General features: G+C 35.4%; 1 protein-coding gene across 2 annotated transcripts; it reads left to right on the forward strand.

Annotated features, from left to right (window-relative positions):
• The first annotated feature begins 12,615 nt into the window (after positions 1 to 12,615).
• LOC135845968 (proliferation-associated protein A-like) lies at positions 12,616 to 25,255 on the forward strand. 2 transcript variants are annotated; one of them, XM_065364869.1, is made up of 8 exons: positions 12,616 to 12,804; positions 12,942 to 13,067; positions 13,156 to 13,246; positions 20,332 to 20,458; positions 20,531 to 20,872; positions 20,961 to 21,029; positions 21,110 to 21,223; positions 24,998 to 25,255. In XM_065364869.1, exons 1-8 carry the CDS (start codon positions 12,738 to 12,740, stop codon positions 25,052 to 25,054), a joined length of 993 nt encoding a protein of 330 aa, XP_065220941.1. In that variant the 5' UTR covers positions 12,616 to 12,737; the 3' UTR covers positions 25,055 to 25,255. The 2 variants fall into 2 exon arrangements, with proteins under 2 accessions (XP_065220941.1, XP_065220942.1); XM_065364870.1 differs by lacking the exon at positions 13,156 to 13,246 and having other exon boundaries at positions 20,367 to 20,458.
• Positions 25,256 to 25,636: the final 381 nt, after the last annotated feature.

A 25,636-nucleotide genomic window follows, 5' to 3' on the forward strand; every position in this document is an offset into this window, starting at 1 on the left:
CTCTTGTGCCATACTGTATAGAAGTTAATATCTAATTATTATTATTACCGGCTACAGTCTATGTATAGCATCTGCTACAACATCAACATCATAGTTTCTTTATTCAGCTATGATCTCTATGCGCCTAGGTTTCAACAGTTTTAACTCACCACACAATGCCTTTATGTGGTTTGTGAGTCAAGAGATCATTTTGGGTAATTTTAATTGTACATGTCTGATCAAAAATGAACTTAGGTACTATAAAGTTCTATTTTGGTCATCCTTATTTGGGAGACTCTGTAATCATATAATATTAGTTCGGTGGCATTATATCGCACCTCGGGAGTTATAAGGTCACATCTCAAAAAAAATCGATTTTGATGTTTTTGCATTTTTGGGGTTTGCATGACCCCCTGCAACCAAAAATAACACTTTGAGTCGGGTATGCTGCTTAGATCATGTAAAAAATGCAAAGGGCCTAACTCAAAATTTCTACAACATTGCAAGTTGTTTGGAGTTATAAGGTCACATCTCAAAAAACTCCACCTTTTTTGAGCAAATTTCTTACATACAAAGTGTTAACAAATAGTTTTGATTGTTTTGAATGTTTGTCAGTTAGAAATAGTCACAAGGAGTGCATTTTTTATTGGTTTGTACCAAATGGACATTTTTTTAAAAATTGATCACTTTACAGAAAAATGAATTTGCACAAAGCATGAAATTTTAGTTTTTTGAGAAAAACTCAAAAACTAAGCACTCTAGAAAAAAACTAACGACATTATGTCGATTGGAAATTTAATTCTCTACAACTTTGTAATCATGAAATTTTTTTTGGACGCTTATTTCCGCCTCCAGATCACTTTTTATGAAAGGTTATAACTCAAAATGTTTTCCAAACATTGAATTATTTCCTCTTTAAGAGTTTATTTTTCAAAATATTCTTATGCTAAATGAAGGTAGGATACCCAATCTTCAAAATGACATGCTATTCATTCCTCACAATTGATTATAAGTTGATGAAAATAATGAATCAAGTTTTAAAAAAAAAAGAAAATCACTCTCCTGTAAAATTTCACTTTTTTGAGATGTGACCTTATTACTCCCGAGGTGCGATATATCCCTTGTTCCACACCTATGAGTCCATCATTAGATCCTCCGATCTAATTGACGGCATTTCCTCATCTGCTGCTGTTAGATCCACGAAGAGGCTCATTTTGGTCTTTTGGTTTGTCTAACCACTTGAAACTGTCTACACTATTTTGTTCTAAGTATTTCGCTTAATTTGTCACTAATATTACTGAATACTTCTGACAATTCTTCATAAGTATCCATTGAACTGTTCAGGAAAACTGATTTTTCAGCTGGCCTTTATGTGGTGGTGAGTCAAGAGATCATTTTGGGTAATTTAAATTGTACATGTCTGATTGAAAATGAACTTATAAAGTTCTATTTTGGACTTGGGTCATCCTTATTTGGGAGACTCTGTAAACATATATTATTCTGAATTTATAGGGAATATTTTAGCAGTTTTTAGAAAATATATATGTATCTCAGCCCTAGTGATGACCAGGAAAAAATTTAAATTTTTATTTTGTTCTACAAAAATCTTTACAAATTTGGTTACGATTTTCGGAATTGTTGAAAAACCTTCATTTGACCTATCAAAATGGGTTAAACACAGTGTTGGCAAAACGAAATTATTTCGTTTCGTAAAACGTTAAAAAAACGCAAAACGAAACGAAAACGAAATGGAAACGAAACGAAATACAGACCAAGAAAATAACGTTATGACGAAAACGAAACGTTTCAAAAATTTTCGTTTTGAAAACGGATTTTCGAGAAGCAAAACGTTTTTTTCGTTTTTTTTTTCATTTTACCTACTTTTTCGTTTCACCTTTTTTCGTTTCGTTTCACCTTTTTTTCATTTCGTTTCACCTTTCAATTTACTTTCGTTTCACCTTTTTTTCGTTTTGTTCCACATTTTTTTCGTTTTTTATAGTATTCTTTGCCAGTAATATGCAATGATTACTTCACAGAAGTTGTTTTAAAACTCTAGAAACGTTATTACAAGGCAAAACGTTATCGTAAGGCAAAACGTTATCATAGGGTAAAACGTTTCCATAAGGCATAACGTTATTTTAAAGCATAACGAAATGAAAACGAAAAAACTTGAGCAAAAGTAGGCAAAACGAAATAAAAACGAAATAGAAAAAGGCATAACGCAAAACGTAACGAAAAAAAATCAGAGGCATAACGAAAACGAAACGAAACGAATTGCTGTTCCATTTTACATAACGTTATGAAAAACGAAACGAAATTAATTTCGTTTTGCCAACACTGGTTAAACGTTAAACATTTTACCAAAAATTCAAGCATTTGATGACAATTTACCTATTTGAGTTCAGATACATAAGTGTACCTTCCTTATCCACCTGTTCCAGCAGAGCATCTCACTGATCAGCTTGCTCATTGCTTGGTGGTATTTTTTGCCTCTCTTGTGATCTGCATCCTTCAACATTACCATCTGTAACCAAAACATACACAAATTGAGGTCACTATGAAACTTAGTAGATTAATAGTGTCTGCAACATGGATTGTTCATGTACTGATTCGTCAACAATAAACAGGTCTCATTTGGCTAGTATGTAGTTGGAAACAAAGAATAACACAAAGGTATACAACACATATTAAAACTTGAATATCAAAAATACTTTTAAACTTGAAAAATTTTCATTCCTACTTCATCAGGGATTTCTAGCCTGGTGGCTGGCTGCTTGAAGGTCTTCTGTTCTTATTGTTTTTAATGAGCACTGCCACTGTAACTGTGTTGAATTTTTTAATTCTATTTTTATAATTCTAGGCTCTGACTCCGAGACTCAATAAACATGTATTCTGAAACAATAAATTCTATAAAAATATATTAAAACTTAGATAAAGACAAACATTTTTATTCCTGCTTACTCAGGAATCTCTAACTTGACCACTTCAAGGTATTTTGTTCCTATTATTCTTGATGTATGTTGTAACTGTGTTAAATTTTTTAATTGTATAGTACACTAAAAAACCAAAAATTACATAATGTTCAAGTATTTTAGGTGAAATCCTATACAAATAATTATGATGAATTATTTATACCTACAAAAATTGTTTATTCCCACTTACTCCAGAAATCTTCAACTTGGCCAATTCAAGATATTCCGATGATATTATTCTGTTAAAGTTGTATTGAATTTTTAAATTTTCTATTAAAATACCAAGAATTTTGTTATGTTTATTTATATGTATATTGCAGCCTTGTAGGTACCTAAAATCCTATACAAATATGATAAATTATTTATACTTACAAAAAATTTTTATTCCTACTTACTTGAGAATTATAGACACTGGACCTGCGGAGTAAGACAACCAACTGGCAGCCATCTTGCCAAAAAAACCTGTGTAGAGCCAATTTCTCCCACTGAGTGCTCTTGGCTGCGCTGCTGTCGATTTCTTGAACAAACTACATGCAAAATACAGCGCAGCCAAGAGCACTCAGCGGGAGAAATTGGCTCTACACAAAACTCACTACCGTCCCTTTCCCCTGTTGCCAGCGGATTGAAGTACAGCGCAGCCAAGAGCACTCAGCGGGATAAATTATCCCTACACAAACTTTCTTTACCGTTTCCATTCCCCTCGGCCTGCAGTTGGTTGTCTTACTCCGCAGGTCCAGTGTCTATATTGAGAATCTTTAACTTAGCCACAAGGTATTTCAAATGATACACATACGTTATTCCCTATCTGTGTTATGTTGGTACAGTATAATTGTTTCGAGCAAACAAGATCACTGATCAGTACAATACATAGTATACATACAACAGACAATTTGAGGCACAAAGCTGACTAAATGAACCAAACACCAAACATAGCTAGTCTCATCCTAGACAAATGAAAAATTTAAGAAATATGTATATGAATAAAACTCCATTTGATTTGGCATCAATGTTTACAATATTTCAATATTGTAGTAAATGGTCGAGAAAAAAAATTAAAACAAAAGAACTAGAGTAAATTAACATTACCAATATATAAAATTAAAAATTGATAACTTTACAATGATGACACTATATCTTTAAGTAGAGCCCTGCGCCGACGACGAAATGATCAGCGGCGGCTATGGTGAGCGCAGCGTTGTGGCTGGCGGCGTAGCCGATTCCAGCCGACGTTATCGGCGGCGGCAAAAATTTTACTCGGCTGCGGCTCAGCTGGCTACAAAGGTTGAAATTTTGAGGTAATTTTCCGTAAATCATAAAATTACCTCAAAATACAAATTTTTTGCGAAAATTATTCAGCTTCTCAAATAAGCATTTAGCATGAGAAATCATTCTAGGTAGTGCGTGGCAAAATTGAAAAATTTAGCCACTTGAAAAAATCCAAAATATGGGGAAAATTTCCCTGAAATTTGCCATTTGAGTGATTTAAATCGGCTCAGCCGAGCAAGGCGGCTTCAAAAATTTTTAAAGCGGCGGCGGCGGCTCAAAAAATGTGTGAAAATTTGGTGGCGGCGGCGGCGCAGGGCTCTATCTTTAAGTACCTATATAGAAGTAAATATCTAATTATTATTATGGTGTTATGCATAGCATCTGCTACAATGTCAACATCATAGTTTCTTTATTCAACTATGATCTCTGTGTGCCTGTCTTATAACTCACCACACAAGGCCTTTATGTGGTGGTGAGTCAAGAGATCATTTTGGGTAATTTAAATTGTATAAGTCTGATCAAAAATGAACTTAGTTCTATTTTGGTCATCCTTATTTGGAAGACCCTGTAAACATATATTTTGAAACAAAGAATAACACAAAGATATACAATACCTATATAAACTTTAATATCAAAAACATTTTCAAATTGAAAAATTGTCATTCTTACTCTCTCAGGGATTTCTAGCCTGGCAGCTGGCTGCTTGAAGGTCTTCTGTTTCTATTATTTTTAATGAGCGCTGTAACTGTTCAAATTTTTTAATTGTATTCTAGAATAAGAAAAATGTTGTAAAATATGGAACATTTCATACATAAAAATCACTTTTTCTACTACTGAAGATATAATAGGTACTAGTACTTGCATAAGATTTTGGATAAAATTGCACCCATCATCTTCAACATAATTTAATTGGTATTGGTAATTTTCCTTTGTTGGGCCCTTCATTTTTTTTTTTTTTTTTTAATTCTATGGAAAATAAAATATGAATACATAATATGTAGTTATTATAGCCTAACAATTTTCTATAATAAGAAAAAAGTCGTAGCAGTCTGCCGCTACATAAGAGCCAAATTTTTGTGCAAGAAACATTGAGGGCTCTTAAACTACTCGCACCCTCGCTTCGCTCCTGCGCTTCGCCTGTATTTGGGGGGACTCCTCCACCCCCCTTGGGCTTCGCCCAATTACCTCCTGCTCCTATCTTTTTTTTGTGTTCTGCGCTTCTCTTGAGCTACTCGCACCCTCGCTTCGCTCCTGTGCTTCGCCTGCGTTTGGGGGGACGTTGTCCCCCCTACACACCCCATGGGCTTCGCCCAAATCACTCCTTCCGCGATTTCTTTCTTATGTTAGCGGGGGGACTCTGTCCCCCTGCATCCCCTTGGGCTTCGCCCAACTCTCTCCTTCCACTGTTTCCTTCCTATATTCACGGGGGGACCCTCCACCCCCCTCGGGCTTCGCCCAACTCTCTTCTTCCTCCTTCAAAAAATGTGGTAACAACCCTGTCTTGACCCTGAAACAGGTCAAATGGGGGTGGGAGGTTGAAACTGGCAAAAGGCACTTCGGGTACATCCTCCAACTGTACTGTGAAAATTTGAGCCATCTAGGTCAATTTGGAGGGGCTATAGGCTTTCCTAAATGTCAAAAAAACACATTTGACCCTAGAAAGAGGTCAAATGGGGTTGGAAGGTTGAAACCTGCAAAAGGCACTTCGGGTACATCCTCCCAATGTACTGTGAAAATTTGGACCCTCTAGGTCAATTTGGAGGGGCTGTAGGCTTGGCTAAACGTCAAAAAACACGCAAAAATCCACTTTTTTGACCCTGGAGAGGGGTCAAATGAAGTTGGAAGGTTGAAACCTGCAAAAAGCACTCAAGAGGCACCCTCTCATTGTATGCTGAAAATTTGGACCGCCCAGGTCAATTTTAGGGGTGAGGAGGTCGAAAATAGGGGTAAAATGTGGTTTTTCTCACCTAAAAAGGAGTGGGGATGACCTAGGAAGCTGAAATTTGGATATGTTGATCACAATGAAGGTACTGACCTATGGTATGATTTTGGACCTTTTTCGTTCATTTGGGGGCTTATTATGCCCCTCCAAAAAAATGACCTTTCTGTAATTTTCAACTTTGACCCTTCAAACTTCGGGGGTCAATTCTAGGTCCCAAAAGAACCCCACTTCTCTAGTTTGATCTTATTTGATCAATTAGAACAGGTTCCAGGTCATAAAATGTAAAAATTTTGATCCTGCTGAAACTTATAAATATATATATTTGCTTGCGACCAGACATGTCAACTATGCTTGGCATATATGCAGAAAAGTGAACAAAATTTTAAAATTGGTATAATTTCTGTTCTAAATCACTTATTAAAATTTTATTTGCAGATTCAGTCTAATATTAAAAAAATCTATGTTTTGAAAAAAGTAATCAGATTTTTAGGCTAAATTTTGAAGAAAATTTTTGAAAATGGAGTCAAAGTAATTTGAATTTTGAGAAAGTTAAGACACCAAAAGAAAGCTTAGACAGCATAAAAATTTTTGATGTTTTTAAATTTTCCATAGGCCAATAAAATACTGAAAAATTTCAAGTCAAATTTGTTGTCATGTACACTCAGGATCGATGTATTTGCATACATCTCCACCAGCACATCACATTCTACTCACCACAAATTGACTGTAGACCCTGCGTTCGTCCTCGCGCCTTGATTTCTAAGCCATGCGCCCTCTGGTGGAAGTTTCTGAAAACTTATAGTTGACTTGTATAGTAAAATTAACCCATGACTTGTCAACTATAGTTGAGAAGTTGGTCAGTCCACTTGTATAGTAAAATTAACCCATTCAATAGCTGACATGTCTGGATACTAATACCTATATATACTGTCTTAGAGTACATTGCGAGATCCGACATATACACAGGCATTACGAGATCCACCCCAAAAAATTTCGAAAAATGCTAAAAACTCAAATAATAACCCTACAACTTCGTTCGAACGCACGTTCCAGTGTGTAATCAGTGCCTTTCTATGCATTGCCGCCATCAATTTCGCGATCCGCATAAACCGAGATCCACTAACGGCCCGAACGTGATTTGGGTTTGGATCTCGCAAGATGCGTCGTTTATCTATTTTCAAAAATTGTATATAAGTATATAAATAGTAGGTAAAACGAGATCCGGCTGAAAATGGGTGTACAGGGTCCCCCGGATCTCGCGAGTACCGTGGCATATGAAAGAACTTGCGAGATCCGGCAAAAGGATCTCAGGATCTCGCAATGCCCGATTTTATATAAAACGGATCTCGTAATGTATGGTTTTTACATGTATATATTTATATGGACCTAAGTATCCTCGACGTCACCGTACATAAACAGTACCTTTTGGTCACCAGGCTTTTAAATGCCTCCGGAGGTGTATTTACTTCATATTCGTAACCAGCACAGTTATAATAGTGCTTATACTCTTTTCCCCACTTGATTTACATGCTTTAAGTTTATACAAAAAAAATTTACGAGAATGGTACCAATTTGCCTCCGATTATAAACTGATTTCTTCCGTGACCTTGTGTATTTAAAAAGATATTGACTATACCAAATTGTCACCTGCTGCCTTGCCTAATAGATTACAACTACGCTGGCTACGAATACGAAAATATAACACAACTGGGAGCATTTAAAAAGGCGGTGACCAATAGGTACTGTTTATATACGGTGACGTCGAGGGTATGTCGGTGTTGATGGAACAAAATTTTTAAAATCTGTATACAGTAGGTGTATACATGACCTTTTCGTCACCGGACAAACTTTTGCCCTTTTACGTTTCAGGGGAAAACAAACCGTTTGGACTTGTTATACACAGGGCAACGTTTTCGTCACCGGCAAAACGCCTCCGTCACCGATTTCGGTGACGAAGAGAACGCGTGAGTATATAAAAGGTGACGTAGAGGTACCCTTTGCATATCTATCTATATATAGCCGCATACAGGCAAACTCGTAACGTTTTGTATAAACAGCAATCTCAAGACCCCTCTATAACTTCGTTGCTGTGCATGCGCTCGACGCGTCACCCCGTAGGCCTGATAGTACTCGATGTTAGGCCGCGTTATATTCGTTAACTTGATTTTTGGGTGACCTGTGGAGAGGTATCTCATTGCCGAAACATCAATTTTTCAGAAAAGGTTTTTTTTCAAAGTCCCATACGTCTCTGTTTTTCGCAAATACTTTTTCAACAAAGCATCCTACAGAAAAATAACCAGCTCTGAGCAGAAAGGAAATTTTATTCTCTACAATTTCCTTCATTGCATTTTTCTCCTAGGATGCATACTTTTCCCATAAAATCAATGTTTAGATTGAAAAACACGAAAATTCCGACCTGTATAATCAACTCTAAATTAAAATTGAGCAGTCAAAAATTTATTTTAGACGATTTTTGACCACGCCATGTGAAAGAGGACATCTTCAACCACCAAAATCACCAAAAAGAACGTAAAAAATGATTTGTGGCAAATTGGCAATAAGCACCTTTTCCTCATGTTCTGGAACATATTAATTAGGCTATGTACTCATTTGAAAATTGAGTAAAATGTGAAAGTGTATAAACAGCAATCTCACGTCCCTGCTCAAACTTTGCCAGTAGACTCCCCACACCTTGTAGATTCATATGGCACCTCATCGAAAAGTCACGTCCTAAAAAGGTTACGAGTTTGTCAAAACGTTATGAGTTTGCTGTTTAATCAAGAAAAAGGTTACGAGTTTGCCCCCTAGAATATTTATATAAATAAATATATAAAATCTGACACACCGGGAATCGTCTAGTTTGAGCCCAAAACGTCGAGAACTATCAAAATTTTTGACACCCGACCTTTTTATCCAAAGTTGGGCCTACCGCAATAGCCATCATTTTTTACAAAAATTTGGCTAAAAATGTTGTACAATATAAAACACTACATAGGTTAGGTAGATTAGGTATAGGTATGGCATGATTCAAATCAAATCACTTGAAAGACTCAAGAAAGAATCTGATTCTCAATTTCTCGCAAATTGAATAGGTCGATGCAGTTCCCCAAGATAAAAGAATCTAGAAGCGCAGCAATCCGATTCCCTTTTATAGAGAATCACACCTTCTTGATTTCCTTTCAGGTATTTTATACATGTTAAAACAGTAAGAGTTTGATTTAATCGATTTTAGTCATCCTGGCCTCTGCAACTCTATAGCCACGGACATGAGTTGAGCGCGAGCGTTTTTGAGTTTTTCACAACTTGTTTGCCACTCGCGCTCGAATATCAAAATTATTTGATATTTTCGAGTGCCGAGTGTCAGCACTCAGAAATATATTTTTATTTTCTCCTCAAAGCGGTCATGGGCGATTTTGATTTTGGCTTGCGCTGGAGCTTGCCGCTTGTGCTCATCTCATGTCTGTGGCTTAAGTCTATACACATGTATTCTGAAACAAAAAATAACATTTGGATGTATTAAAACTTGAATATCAAAAATATATTTAACTAAAACTTGAAAAATGATCATTCCTACTTACTCAGGAATTTCTAGTCTGGTTGCGTCAAGGTATTGTGTTGAAATGATTTTGAAGGTGTGTTGCAGCTGATGTGACTTTCTTAATTGTATTCTAGAAAAAAGAAAAATAATATTATAAAAGATACAACACTTCATACACATTACATAAAAATCACTTAGTGTGGTACTGAATGTAGGTAGGTACTTACATAAGATCTTGGATAACATTCCACACATCAATCATTTTTGAGTTTCCTCTGTGGAAACTTCTACATATGATGTATGTACCTACCTATAGCATTGAGCCTATCATGATAACTTGTCTGAATTCTGTGGAAAGTAAACCATATAATATGTAATTTCATTTTAAAAAACACTACTAGATACCTATTGCCTTAACCAGTGAGTGAATGGTTATCACTCAATGCATAAAATTGTGTAGATACTCACACAGTGTTCAATGATGAGTTTTTGGAAATTAAATTACACACAAATCTTTAGAATGGTTCATTTCTTTTATCTTTTCTGAATGGAGTACAGTACTTCAACTTCAACTTAAACTTATTTCCACATCATCTGATTTTTTTGCAAAAAGAGAACATCTTCTAATGATAATTTGTGGAGGACAGTGTCCTTGATGCTGAAGGTCTTCCAAAGGGGAATTTTAAAAAGAGTAAAATCTAATGAAAATCATAATGAATCAAATAAATGTATTGTCTCATATCAAAATTCTCGAATATCTTCTAATGTATCACAAATACAATGATTAATTGATTATACATATGTTACCGGTAATGTGTTTACCAAAAATGCCACAATTTTTCAATTCGGGGCAACTGATGAAAATTATATGTCACGAGGAATTTTTTTTAGGTTTTTTATGAAAACAAACAAAATATCAATTTTTGAACACGTTTTTTCAATTATTTCACTTGGTACAACTCTTTCTGTTCATCTGGCGCAGTTATTAGCCATATAAAAAAATTCTACCTTGAATTTGCTATCGAGCCCCGCCAACCTCACCACTCTACCTATCACAGTCGCTCAATGGTGTAATGTTGAAAGTAAAGTAGAAAATGAAAAAAAAAATTTTTTTGAGTGGCCAAAAATCTACTCCTGGGAGTTGGAGGTTATTCTGTGGCGGAATACGCTGTTCTAGCTTTGAATTAATTTTCATTTCTTATTCTTACCTACTTTATCGCAGTTCATTCATTGATTTCACACTTTATCGATACATATCTAGTGTATGTATGAAATAACTAGGTAAAGTGTAGAAAAAATTCAATTTTACACTTTCTCAGGTAATGTATGAAATAACTAGTTATTTCATACATTACCTGGAGTAAACACTTCAACGGTAACACATACATACCATTGGGAAACTTGAGGTTAAAAAATTCATCACTATACCTAACTGTGATACTTACATCAATTTATTAGACTGCATTTCATGATAGAAGCCTCAAAATTTGGTATGATACTCAATAATATCTACAAAAAATTTTCAAGCTTGAGAAGCATTTGCCAAATCCGATAGGAGAGGTACAGAGATTTCAAAAGAGGAGGTTCGGGTCCCCCTTTTTTCAAAATTAGGTTGGCTAACTGTGAAAAAGCATCAAATTACATTATTATTCATTATTAGCGAATGTAGTATTATTTGTTTGTATGTTTATTTTATGTATTTTACATAAAACCCTGTACAAATATGATTATTTTTTATGCAAAATTGTTTATATAGTTTTATATTAATCGAAATGTACCCATATCTTTGTAATATTGGTATTTTTAACATCCTTGTCTACTTTGATACATGCTTGTATTTTAGTAACCAAATACACGTTTCATATGCAATTAATATCGTATAATTTTTTCTCAATTTCCACCTTTTGAATTGATGGACTGATTTTAATTGGAAAGTGATGCAGTACTTCATCAAATTTTTGAAATCTTTAATATTGAAACATCAAAAATCAGCTGAAATCAGAACTAAAAAACCTATTTCTCCAATTCGATATTATATCGCAAGGATAATCGTCCTGTAGTGTAGTTCGAGTAAATTCAACTTGGAAATGATGAAATGATCAATTTCGAACATCATGAAAATCAATACTTTCAAAAACTATATGAATCAGAATTTAAAATGACGATTTCTCCGATAAATATACGTTATATACAAGAATAACCATTCTATTGAGTTTCACGAGTCAAGAAACATCCAGTGAGACCTTTCGTTTGAGTGATTTTGACTTGAAAATAATAAAATGATAAATTTTGAACTTGGTAAAAAATTGCAATTTTCAAAACCAGCATAAATCAGAATTGAAAATGGCGATTTCTCCGATAAATATACGTTATATTACAAGAATAACCATTCTATTGCATTCCTTAGGTCAAGGAACCCGTATTCTGACCTTTATTTCGTCTGATTTCAACCTAAACGTGATGAAATAATCAATTTCGAACTTCGTAAAAATCAATACTTTCAAAAACAGCATAAATCAGAATTTTAAATAGCGATTTCTCCCATAAATATGCGTCAAATTGAAAAAATAACCATTCCATCGGATTGCCCGTATCGAGAAACCCCCATTTTGACCTTTTGTTCGCTTAATTTCAGTTTAATTAAGAATAATTAACGGATTCGAAAAATCCAGGGTTCAAAAAATCACCTTTTGAAAGCTAGATATGCGCGTGGCGCTATCTATCGGAATATTACAGGAACTACTTCGAGAAAAGTGTTCTGGATCGCTCGAATTTGACGTAGTTCCGTGATATTCCGATAGATACATAGCGCCCGCGTATCTTCTCATTCATTAATTTTTCTAAAACAGAACAAAAGTTTCGTTTTATTCCAATAGAGCGCGCTGCGGCTGTGCAACGAAAAAATAAATACAACAAACTATTTTTCAGTGATAACAGGCTAACACTGATAACTGACTGGAATTTTTGATATTTCTCTCGAAAGTATGAGCATTTGTAATTTAATTATAATTTATTTCTTTTTTGTATCGTGTTAAATGAAATGGAGAACGATCGCGAAACGAAGATGAGACGTGATAAATACTTGATGGCTTCTAGAATAGCTAATGGTAAGCTTTTTATATGTACATATGTATTTCTGTAAAATATGTATTATACATTATTACGTGTTTGATTTAAAGTGATAGTTTGATTCCATATTAAAGAATTAAAGATTGATTACACAGACTTTTTCTTTAAATTGCAGAAGTATTGAATTCAGCTCTCTCGAAGTGTATACATGGTGCGCTCATCAGCAAGATTTGTTCCGAAGCGGATTCTACCATAGTGAAAAAAGCTGCCTCGGTTTATAAAAGAGAAAAAATCGGACGGGGTGAGTCTTAATATTCATATCCTGTACATTTTGTTTAACCTATGATGTGTTATGAATGATTATAACATGACTCTCATTTCTATTACAGGTATTGTAGTTCCAACGAACATCGTTGTGGATGTAGGCTCATCTGAAAGTCATCCAGATCACGTACTTGAAAATGGAAACGTAGTAAAAATGTAAGTGGTTACTTGTAAATTTTTTAATATGGTTTAAATTTACATCATTTTTATTTTGTTGCATACAGTGAGCTGGGACCAGGACATTTGACCCCTGTGCATTTGACCCATGCGACATTTGACCCACGATTTCGTAAATTCGCCATTTTTAAAAAACGACATTTGACCCATGGGACATTTCACCCAGGTTTTTATCCATGTTTACAAAATACCAATGAGACATTTCACCCATGCGACATTAGACCCACAGTAAAATATAAAAATAAATCGACATTTCACCCATAGGACATTTGACCCACAGAAATTTAAAATAGAGACATTTGACCCATGGGACATTTCGCCCACAATTTGAAACGAAGTAGGACATTTGACCCATGCGACATTAGACCCACAATAAAATATAAAAATAAAATGACATTTGACCCATGCGACATTTGACCCATGGTAATTAATGTCAGTGTTGCAATATGCCGCGGCAAAAATTCTTTTTTCTTATTGAATATTGAAAATCAAAACAATTTTTCTCCTTTGAATCATCCAGCGGCAACTAAATTAATTTTTTCAGGGTTTGTTGGGGGGGGGGGGGTTTGAACAGTCTTGTTTTTTACCGATGGGTCTTTGTAGTCTTCCTGAAGTCCTGCTTTCATCAATTTTATACAAAAGTCGAAGTCCTTTAGTTATTTTTCTTTTCAATGAGACTTTTTCAAATTTTCAATTTTCCTCTGCTTTCTGGAATTTGAACCAAATTTTGTGGAAAACGGAAAAGGCTCATTTGTCGACCTTCCTAGAACTTAAATTACACATTTCTGAGAGCTTTTGCCCTTGCTCCCATATAGAACACTTGTTGTTCAAATTCAAGAAACATTCAAAGTTAAAATCAAAAAATAAACTCCTCCGTCCCTCAGTGGGCTGTGAGCACTCTCAAAACGCCTGTAATTCAAAAACTTACAATGAATCCTAAAACAATGGCACAATAATATCCTCCCTTATGTTTTTGGGGTCGCAGAATACGAATTTGACAATATTTATTTTGTAGCCGGGGTGAAAGGGGTGAAAAATTCAAAATTTGACAATAATGACGTGTGATTTGTCAAAATGTATGTTTTTGAAGGTGAAGATCACGAATCTGATAATATTTTTTTCGTGGGGGTGAATGGTGGGGGAGGGGATGAAGGGGGTATAAAAAGTGAAAATTCAAAATTTGACTATAATGATGTGTGATATGTCGAAATGTATGTTTTTGAGGTCGCAGAATACGAATTTGACATTATTTTTTCGTAGGGATGATTAGTGGGGGATGAAGGGGGTGAAAAATTCAAAATTTGACCATAATAATGTGTGATATGTCGAAATGTATGTTTTTGAGGGCGTAGATCACGAATATGACAATATTTTTTTCGTGGGGGTAAATGGTGGGGAATGAAGGGGGTGAAAACGGTAAAAAATTCAAAATTTGACCAGAACGATAAGTGATATGTCAAAATGTACGTTTTCGAAGGTGAAGGAAGGGTGAAGGGTGGGGAATGAAGAAATTTATGTTGGGGAGTCGTCAAAGTCCCAGTAAGAAAAAATTTGTAACATTTAAACAATAGTCACCATGATTTTTCACTACAATTGACTATGGAGGTCGTTGGGTCACTTTTGGTCAAAAATGGCAATTGACATCTTGAAATACACTATCTCAAGTATTACCAGCCACTGGAATTTCTCGTGCATCTACGTGCGAAAATTTTTTTCTATTCCAATTTATGCAGCCAAGTAGGCAAAAAACGGAGTTTTAAGGTGAATTTTATCTCTATAATCACTTTATAAAAACTAAAATCCAGTAAATTGATGAAAAGAACTTACTTTCATTTGAATTATTCATACTTGGTACATTTTGACATATCACACATCATTATAGTCAAATTTTGACTTTTTCACCGTTTTTACCCCCTTCATCCCCCACCTTTCACCCCTATGAAAAAAATATTGTCAGATTCGTCATCTACACCCTCAAAAACATAAATTTCGACATATCAAACATCATTATTGTCAAATTTTGAATTTTTCACCCTCCTTCACCTCCTCACCCCTCGCCCTTACAAAAAAAATTGTCAAATTAGTATTCTGCGACCCCAAGGAAGGATATTATTGTACCATTGTTTTAGAATTCATTGTAAGTTTTTGAATTACAGGCGTTTTGAGGGTGCTCACAGCCCATTGTGCGTATCCTCCCACCATGAAAAAACTTTATTTTTACTTACTCAAGTTCTCAAAACACGAATTTTTGAGTTGACAGCTTTTGACCTAGCTACATTTGGAATTGTTTTTCTTTTTCCAATTCTGACTTCTTTTTAAATCATCATTCAAATGAAGCAAAAATAGCTAACTTCCTTCATTTATCACACAAGAATTAAGAAAACGATCGTTTTCATACCCCTCAATATGCTAATTTACGAAAGCTTTTGTCTTCTCTTCACTTGGGCCCCTTTGCTTTTATTTTTAAATTTTGAATTTTTGAATTTAAAACAAAAAGAAAAAAATCATTCGAAAACTGTTGCTTTGTTTCTCAGAAGGCTGATTTCCGTCAAGAGTTTTCGCCCTCGCTTAGCCAGGGTCCAGTTTGTTTCGCTTTTCCATAGTTGAAAAATTTCAAAATTGAAAAAAAAAAATGTAAAAACGACTAACTACCTTCAATGATTTTTTAGTATCCTGCTCGAAATTTTCAAAAATCTGCATAATTTTTTCCAAGTTTGGTGAAAATACTTGCAATGGAACGTTTCAAGTCATTGCCAGTTGGTACCAATTTTGCCCTCTTTTCACCATAGCATGAGTATTCATAAAATAACTTCCAATGAAGGCCTGTGAAGTTTTGAATTATTTCCCAAAAATGTTGACAAATACCCAAAAATTCATTTTTTTTCAATCATTCTGGAAGTTGACATTTATCATGCGAGAACGCTGATTCTAAGAGTTGTAGCAGGTTAGGTAATTGAACATTTCAGAATTTTGAGCCTTTCTTCAGAAAAATTTGGACACTCAAAACTATAACACTGTTGTCCTGTCTTATTGAACCCAATATAAACGACAAATGGGTTTTCAATGTTTTTCGAATAATTCTCTTTACACATAGGCATATACCATACCGCATTGTAATTTCATAATATGATACGAACCAGAAAAATTGTTTTGTTACTTTTTTTCACTTGTATTGAAGAACAAAATATTTACCTATTTGAAAATAGTTACTTTTTTTTGTTTTGTTTTTTGTTTTATTTTTGTTTGTTATTTTTTCTTTTCCTACCATTTTCATGAGGTGTTGACGTTGTCCATGTGTGCGTTATTCTCTCAGTCTCACTGTCTCAGATCAGAAATCTAAATAACTTTTTGGCCAAGTTGAAAAATTACAAATTTTGAAAAAATTGTCTGATGCGGCTCAAATTTGGCAAAGAGGTAGTGAAGGGAGAAGACTGAAATGACATCCTAATTTTTTTCAGCCCCCGACGAAATTTTTTGTGCCTCAAAATCCAAATTTTGGGTACAGCCCCACCTTTTGGTGCCTGAATGGTCCGAGCATCCGTAAAAAAATGGGAAATATATGATCGCACGACAGAAAAGGGTGTTTGAACGACACCAGCAAACGACAATAAATGCTGTGGTAGCGACAAATTAGGTCTTTACAACGACAGGTTTTCAACGACAAAATAATGAGTCAGAGCGACTATTTTTAATTATTGATCACGACAAGTCCTCCCGACAAAAAAGGATGTCTAAGCGACAGAATAAAATTTTAAACGACAGAACAATTTATCCAATTGCAAATCTGAAAACACACGAAAAAGCGATAAATAAAATGTTGGTTTGGGAAGCTAGCAAAAATACTTACTTAAAAATTGCTCTGAAATTAGTGCAAAAACTGTGTGACAATTTTCAAACGTAAACTGTGAGGTTCCTATGGACTTATTGAGATTGCAATTCGCACAATAATACAGTAGGTACCTTTGCGTTCTATGATAATGAGAATTCGTCAATTTTTTCAACGAAAAAAAATGAAGATCATTACACTTTATATATCATTCATTTTCAAAAACATGGCGCTTGACACACAAGTCGAAGGACATTTTGGGGTATAAACCCGAATGTACACTAATGAAAGAAGGGCTAAAAATCTCTAAAATAAAATAAAAATAATTACCTAGGCCAAAACCGTTGAGAAATTTGCTGTGTACACAAAATTTATCACTGTTTGAGAATTACCCTCCTATCATTTTATGAAAATTTCTATTTTTTTTTTTTTCATTTTATTCGATTTGTAACTTTTTTGGTAAAAATAGGCGTGTTGATGGATTAAAAAAAAAAATTAAAAATAGACGTGTTAATGGATATTTCTGTCGTGATTTTTTTTTACTATTGTCGTTGAATTTTTTTTAACTGTCGTTCAATTTTTTATTTGTCGTGGACATTTTTTATCTGTCGTGCAAACATTTGATTGTCGTTCAACTTTTTTTTCTGTCGTTCAATTTCTTTTTTGGTCGGGCATTTCTTTTATTTGTCGGGCCTGTCGTTTAGACCACCTTTTCTGTCGTGCGATTCACCTATTCTGTCGTAACGATAAATCATACCCTAAAAAAATGAGCGTCTTTTTGGGTGATCTGGAGGCCGTCTATTGATATTTAAAATTTTTCTTCAATTTTTCGAGAAAATTGATTTCAGGTGGGCCTGTACTTTGATTTTTGATATACCTCACTGGCAATAATTTTTTAATTGAACCCCTCCTCCCATAAAGACGTCCTCGAGGGGTTTCAAGTGGGTCGGACACCTATTTGGGTCACAGGATCGTAACCATGCACCGCCTACAAAAACGTACATTTTCTGATATGAAGATAGATTTCAAACAAGACTCGAGACTTCAAGATTTGAATACCCCCCCCCCTCCCCGGCACAAACACATTTAAATACCCAAATTTGGGTAAGAGAGTTTCATATTACAAGAGAGATATGAAAATACTAAGTACCTATATAAATAGAGAACTGCCAATGAAGCACAACATTTAATTTACTTATTGTTGTGCTTCCTCATCCTTTTTAGTTTTATTTTTTATTGAAGGCAATTCGCCTCCAGCTCCAGCTCCGGCTCCGGAGATTTTTTTGTGAGTGCCTCCGCTCCAGAATCCAGAAATTTGTGGCTCCACTAGAAAAATTTTAAGTAGCTCTTTACTACAATACAACATGACAAGTACCGGTGTCGTTGAAGTTGCCGCTAAATGATTCAAACAATACAAATTGTTATTATAGTCCAGTCAAATTAGCTCATATTTTTCTGCTACTGGGGGGGGGGGGTTAATTGGTCAGCCCTTGCATCCAATGGAGGCAGTTGAATGTGCGAGTGTAGCAGAAAATCTGACGTCATATTCGTGCTCAGCAGTATCAAATCGTAAGAAAACTACACGAAAATCATCAAAGTAAATTTATTTTAAAAATCTTAAAAATTGAGGGGTGAGACTGAGGGGTCCGGAGGGGCTGTGTAGGTGTAAAACAAAATCTGAGGTCATATTCGTGCTCAGCGGTATCGAATCATAAGAAAACGACACCCTACTCATTGATATTCATGTTTCTCAAAATTTCAAAATCACGCCCACCCCCCTAAGACACATTTTTTCAACTTTTCAGCACGGCGCACCAAAGCAAAAATTTTGAAAGAACTACATGATTTTTGGGGGTCGAAAATACATCCAAAAAACGTGTTTTTAAAATTGTACCTCGCAATCTTGATTGTTAATAGGCATAAAAAAATGAAAAAAACGCCGTTTTGAGGGGTAAATGTAAATATGAGGGGAGGGGGTTGAAAATTTTTGTGGGAGTACCTACTAAGGATATACATAACTCCCAGAAAAATTTTCAAAATCAGTTAAAATGGGACTGAGAAAAGTGTTATTGAAGTTTCAGAAAAGGGGGGTCACCAAAAAGGGGAGGGGATGTGAATCTGAAATTTCCCACGCGCAAGTTCCTCCATCGTACCCACCTTCCATGCTGATATCAACTCGAACACTTTCGGGGACCATTTCACCCCTCTTAGGCGCCTATAGCCTTTATGTATTTTTCAGGAAACCCCCCTTTTTTGAATGGTTCCAGCCCCACCCCCCTTGGGGGTAGAAGGACAATTGATACATCACTAGATCGGAAATTTGACGTAGAACGCAAAAATAAGATTATTTTCGACGTAAAATCAACTGCTCGCGAGAAAATCGCGAAAAACGGTGCTGGGGGGCACAAATGTGGGTCTGGGGGGGAGAAGCTCCAGGCGGATTTAGGGTGGGTTTTAGTATGTCATTTAGGACACCATCCTGAGCATTTTGGTGCAAAAAAATTTTCCCCCCAATTTATTCCAGGTGAAATTCCTATTTGACTGTATTATTAATATTTCAAAAAGAATTTTCTCCATGGCATATTGGTTGCAACACTGACATTATACCGTGGGTCAAATGTCGCATGGGTCAAATGTCATTTTATTTTTATATTTTATTGTGGGTCTAATGTCGCATGGGTCAAATGTCCTACTTCGTTTCAAATTGTGGGCGAAATGTCCCATGGGTCAAATGTCTCTATTTTAAATTTCTGTGGGTCAAATGTCCTATGGGTGAAATGTCGATTTATTTTTATATTTTACTGTGGGTCTAATGTCGCATGGGTGAAATGTCTCATTGGTATTTTGTAAACATGGATAAAAACATGGGTCAAATGTCGCATGGGTCAAATGTCGTTTTTCAAAAATGGCGGATTGCTGAAATCGTGGGTCAAATGTCGCATGGGTCAAATGCACAGGGGTCAAATGTCCCACTGCCCAGTGAGCTTGGTACTCATATTGATGGATGTACCGCCATGGCTCTACGTACCATCGTTGTTGGAAATGTTGGAACAACGTCCACATCGCGCGAAAAAAAAACTACTCCATTAGGCGATTCGGCGTTAACATCTCGTGGCCGCGCCACCATCGCCTTGCTGAAAGGGGGACTTTTTGTAGAGAATCGCATTCATTCGCATCTCGACAAGTCGAGTGTGCGCGTGTGTAAGCGTGCGTAAGTATGGAAATATCCCCCTTTCAGCATGATAACACGTATTTCATGCATTTCACCGCCAGAGTGCAACACATGTTTGTTGACGCCGAATCTTTTATGCGCTTTGCATTCGGCATCCGATGCTGTTATCACGTTATTTCAACCCGGTAGATGTGTAAGTGGAACATTCATTTAAATGATGTATCATGTGGTTACATTTATTTATACCAATCTATGCATTTTTCAGATCAATGACATTTTCGATGCCGTAGATAAGACAGTTAGATGTTTAGGCTGTTCGCCTGGCGAGCAAATCATAATTTACAAATTGGATAAAATGAAAATGAAAGGATGTAAAATGATGCTTCCTAATATGGACCCCGATTCGGATGACGATTTTACCGTACAAAAAAACACTGTCTATTTAATCGATTTAATCGCGAGAAAGGAAGGATCCTACGACGAAGCTAGACTCAAATTCGAAATTATGGTCTTACCCAGTGGCAATATTAAAACGCTGAATGCGCCCACCGATTCAGATCGAAAATGCTATAAACCCGAATTATATCCTGAAAACGAAGAATTAAAGGTAAACATTTTTATTTACCAATATCTGTATCAGTTAAGTGTTTCTGTAGCAACTAGCAACATTAAGTTTCTGAACATTTTTATTATAGAAAATACTCGCAAATCTGGTCATAGTGAACAGTAAAGAGAAAAGTTCCACTGAATCTAGTAAAGAAGTAGTAAGTAGAAGTAGATATGTATTGTGTACACTGGTTGTCTCTTATTCACTGATAATTTATTTTTGTATTTATTTGTACAGCTGTTACTGTTAGTCGAAAGTTTACTCAAGAAAATGGAATCCCACATCTCTAGTTTGGAAACCAATCGAAAAATAGATAATAAGAAGTTAAATAGGAAGCTAAAATCGTTGGAGGTAGGTAAATTAATGATTCGCCAATATGAATACAGAAGTTTATGATCAATAGTTTTAACTGACAAGGGAACCTCTTGAGGTGTCCTCCTTCGATTTGAACGGGACCGCGATTTTTGGAAAGAGCATGTTCTAAAAGGGTGCAATTTATCGTTACTTTAAAAAAGGGGGTTAGCACGATAACAGTAGTGGGTTATCACGATAAATAAGTATTCACGATGAAAAAGAGGATTGCACGATAAAAAAGTGTATTTCACAATAAAAAAATGCATTGCACGATTTCTTAAAAAACGAACGATAAATTAGGTGGTATCCACGATATATATGATAGTAAGAACAATAAAATATAAACAATTTCCACGAGAAGTTTTTGACAGAATGAACGATAAATAAGTGATGTCCACGATAAATAAGGGTAAATGAACGACAAAAAGTATCAGATTTTCGCGAGTGAATAAAAAATGAAGTGTTCTAGTAGGTACCTATTTCAATAAAGCTTTACGAGATACGTCGGATCACCTCATTTACGTTTTTGACCCAATGGGATGGATTTTTCTGCCAAGGGAGAGTTGAAATTCGGTAAATTTTCACCTCAGCCTAATACTTTTTCCCAAAATGTCCCAATTCTTCCCTAATTAGACTTGAAAAAAATCACAGATTTTCAATGAAATTATGAAAAATTCTATTTTTTCACCTATTTGATGGCCTTTGCACCTTCTCCCCCTTCTGAGGTCCGATTTAGATTTCGAACCAAAATAACGTCAAAAATGAATTCTGGAGCCCAAAAAACGTACATATCAATACCCTACTCGACTTTTTCATAAATTTGCCCCTTTGCGCCCCTCTCTCTTGGCCCCATTTGGGTTTCGAACCAAAATAACGTCAAAAATGAATTCTGGAGCCCAAAAAACGTACATACCGATACGCCGCCAATTGACTTTTTCAAAATATTTACCCCTTTACACCCCCTCCTGGGGCCCCCATTTGAGGTTCGAACCAAAATAACGACAAAAATGAATTCAGCGCCTCAAAATACCCGCGTATTAAACAGATTGACGTCAAAATTTGCATTCATTTCTGAAATATGATTTTTGACACCCTAAAAAATAAAAAATATCGTGCTAATCAATGAAAAATATCGTGTTTATCAATAAAAATTATCGGGCTAACACCTTTTTCAATGTTTGAAAAATACTGTGCTCACCACCTAAACTACTGTTACTAAGCCACGTTTTATCGTTCAAATGGTTATCGTGATAACCACCTTTTTTATCGTTCGATTATATATTTCCCGTTCTAAAACCCCCAAATCCAAATTTTCAGCTGCCCAAGTTCATTTTTCGATTTTTGGCGAATTTTTGAAAATCCAAAATTGACTACTTTGGTGATTTATGTTTTTTTTTTTTTTAAGTAGATACAAATACTTGATCAGTAAAAATGTTCAAAATAAGTCCTAAACCTGATATAACCCCCCAAATCCAAATTTCGCCATTTTCAGCCATTGTGGAACCTCCAGTGCGGTTTCTCAATTTCTCCAGAATTTTGAAGTTGCTGCAGAAGGCGTGAATATGAAGTTGGGCAGCTAAAAATCGAGTTGTGTGTTATACTCGACCCGTTTAATGAATTTATCCACATCTGAGCCGATTCTGGAGCGGACACCTCAAGAGTGGTTTTTTGACCAGCTTTTTTCATAATAAGAAATCCAAAAAAATCACAATTTTACCGTTTGCGAGGAAATTTTCGAAATTTGCGCGAATCGCAGTATTTCGTCATTAATTAACCCCACGAGAGCGAATTTCGCCATTTCCAGCTATTCTGGAGGCTCCAGCGCGATTTTTCAATTTCTCCAGAATTTTCAATTTGCTCCAGAAGGCGTGAATATGAAGTTGGGCAGCTAAAAATCGAGTTGTGTGTTATACTCGACCTGTTTAACGAATTTATCCACATTTGAGCCGATTCTGGAGCGGACACCTCAAGAGTGGTTTTTTGACCAGCCTTTTTTCATAATAAGAAATCCAAAAATCAAAAATTTCTCGTTTTCGAGAAAATTTTTGAAATTTGCGCGAATCGCTGTATTTTGTCATTAATTAACCACACAAGAGCGAATTTTGCCATTTGCAGCCTTTCTTGGTCCTCCCTTTAATTTTTGGAAATTTTTATTATGAAAAAAGCTGGTCAAAAACCCACTCTTGAGGTGTCCGCTCCAGAATGGACTCAAATGTGAATAAATTCATTAAACAGGTAGAAAATTTCCTCGCAAACGGTAAAATTTTGATTTTTTTAGATTTCCTATTATGAAAAAAGCTGGTCAAAAAACCATTCTTGAGGTGTCCGCTCCAGAATCGGCTCAAATGTGGATAAATTCGTTAAACAGGTCGAGTATAACACACATAACACACAACTCGATTTTTAGCTGCCCAACTTCATAATCACTGGAGAAATTGAAAAATCGCACAGGAGGCTCCAGAATCGCTGGAAATGGCGGAGCTCGGCCTCAGGGGGTTTGTTGTGTTTAAAATACAGTGATTCGCGCAAATTTCAAAAATTTTATCGTAAACGAGAAATTTTTGATTTTTGAATAGTTTTATTTTGAAAAAAGGCTGGTCAAAAAACCACTCCTGAGGTGTCCGCTCCAGAATCGGCTGAAATGTGGATAATTTCGTTGAACTGGTCGAGTATAACCCACAACTCGATTTTTAGCTGCCCAAATTCATATTCACGCCGTCTGGAGCAAATTGAAAATTCTGGAGAAATTGAAAAATCTCGCTGGAGCCTCCAGAATAGCTGGAAATGGCGAAATTCGCTCTCGTGGGGTTAATTAATGACGAAATACTGCGATTCGCGCATATTTCGAAAATTTCCTCGCAAACGGTAAAATTTTGATTTTTTTGGATTTCTTATTGTGAAGAAAGCTGGTCAAAAAACCACTCTTGAGGTGTCCGCTCCAGAATCGGCTCAAATGCGGATAAATTTTGTTGAACAGGTCGAGTATACCACACAACTCGATTTTTAGCTGCCCAACTTCATATTCCCGCCTTCTGCAGCAACTTCAAAATTCTGGAGAAATTAAAAAATCGCGCTGGAGCCTCCAGAATAGCTGGAAATGGCGAAATTCGGATTTGGGGGGGGGGGGGGTAATATCAGGTTTAGGACTTATTTTGAACATTTTTACTGATCAAGTACGTACTTTTTTTTAAAAAAAGCCCAATTCACCGAAATAGTCAATTTTGGATTTTCAAAAATTCGCTAAAAATCGTAAAATGAACTTGGGCAGCTGAAAATTTGGATTTGAGGGTTTTAGAACATGTTCTTTCCAAAAATCGCGGTCGCGTTCAAATCGGAGGCGGACACCTCAAGAGGTTCCCTTGTAAGGAGTTGCACGTTGGTGTGTTGAATGTTTACATTTGTTGAGAAAGGTTGTGTTGTGTTTGGTTCGGGTTTTCTACTTTTCAATAGGTATTCATGTTGCAGTTTATTACCGTAAACGTGCAAAACATTCTATTGGGTGTAGAAGTTTGAAAATTTTTACTTTAAAATTTATTTCATAATAATTGAGTTTTCATCTTTTGCTTTAATAATATCGGTAGCGAAATTTAATATTGATAGTGTTGACAATGACATTTCATACTCAAGTTTTATTAATTTCATTTATTTTTGACCATTGTAGCTAAAAACGACATGAAAGCGCAATTTGCATTGCATTTCTATGTACAAAATTGCTTTGAATTACAGTATGGAATCATTTTAAAAATATGATTTACTTTCTTCTAATTCTAGGACTTATTAGAAGCAAATGAGATAATCAACGAACTTATATGGCGCCCAATGCAGTGAATTTGCTTTGAAAAACTTCGTCAGAAAAGGTTACCCACTGAAAACTTCTAGATTTAAGATGTATTTTGATTGTGTTGTGTTTTTTTAAATCACGATGACTATCTAATCAGTTCCTACTAATCCTAGGATTATTTTTCATCATTTCGAATATTTTTTCTCATTTTGATTGTGTGATATGAAGTAAATATTATATAAAATCAATATGTTATTTGTTTTCATGGCGTGGCAAACATCGTAAAAATCAATACTTTCAAAAACTGTGTAAATCAGAATTTAAAATGGCGATTTCTCCGATAAATATACGTTATATTACAAGAATAACCATTCTATTGTATTCCTTGGGTCAAGGAACCCCTATTCTGACCTTTATTTCGACTGATTTCGACCTAAACGTGATGAAATAATCAATTTCGAACTTCGTAAATATCAATACTTTCAAAAACAGCATAAATCTGAATTTGAAATAGCGATTTCTCCCATAAATTTGCGTCAAATTGCAAAAATAACCATTCCATCGGATTCCCCGTATCGAGAAACTCCCATTTTGACCTTTTGTTCGCTTAATTACGCTTTAATTAAGAA

The sequence above is a fragment of the Planococcus citri genome, chromosome 4 (genome assembly GCF_950023065.1).
Source record: "Planococcus citri chromosome 4, ihPlaCitr1.1, whole genome shotgun sequence".
Taxonomy (NCBI): Eukaryota; Metazoa; Arthropoda; class Insecta; order Hemiptera; family Pseudococcidae; genus Planococcus; species Planococcus citri.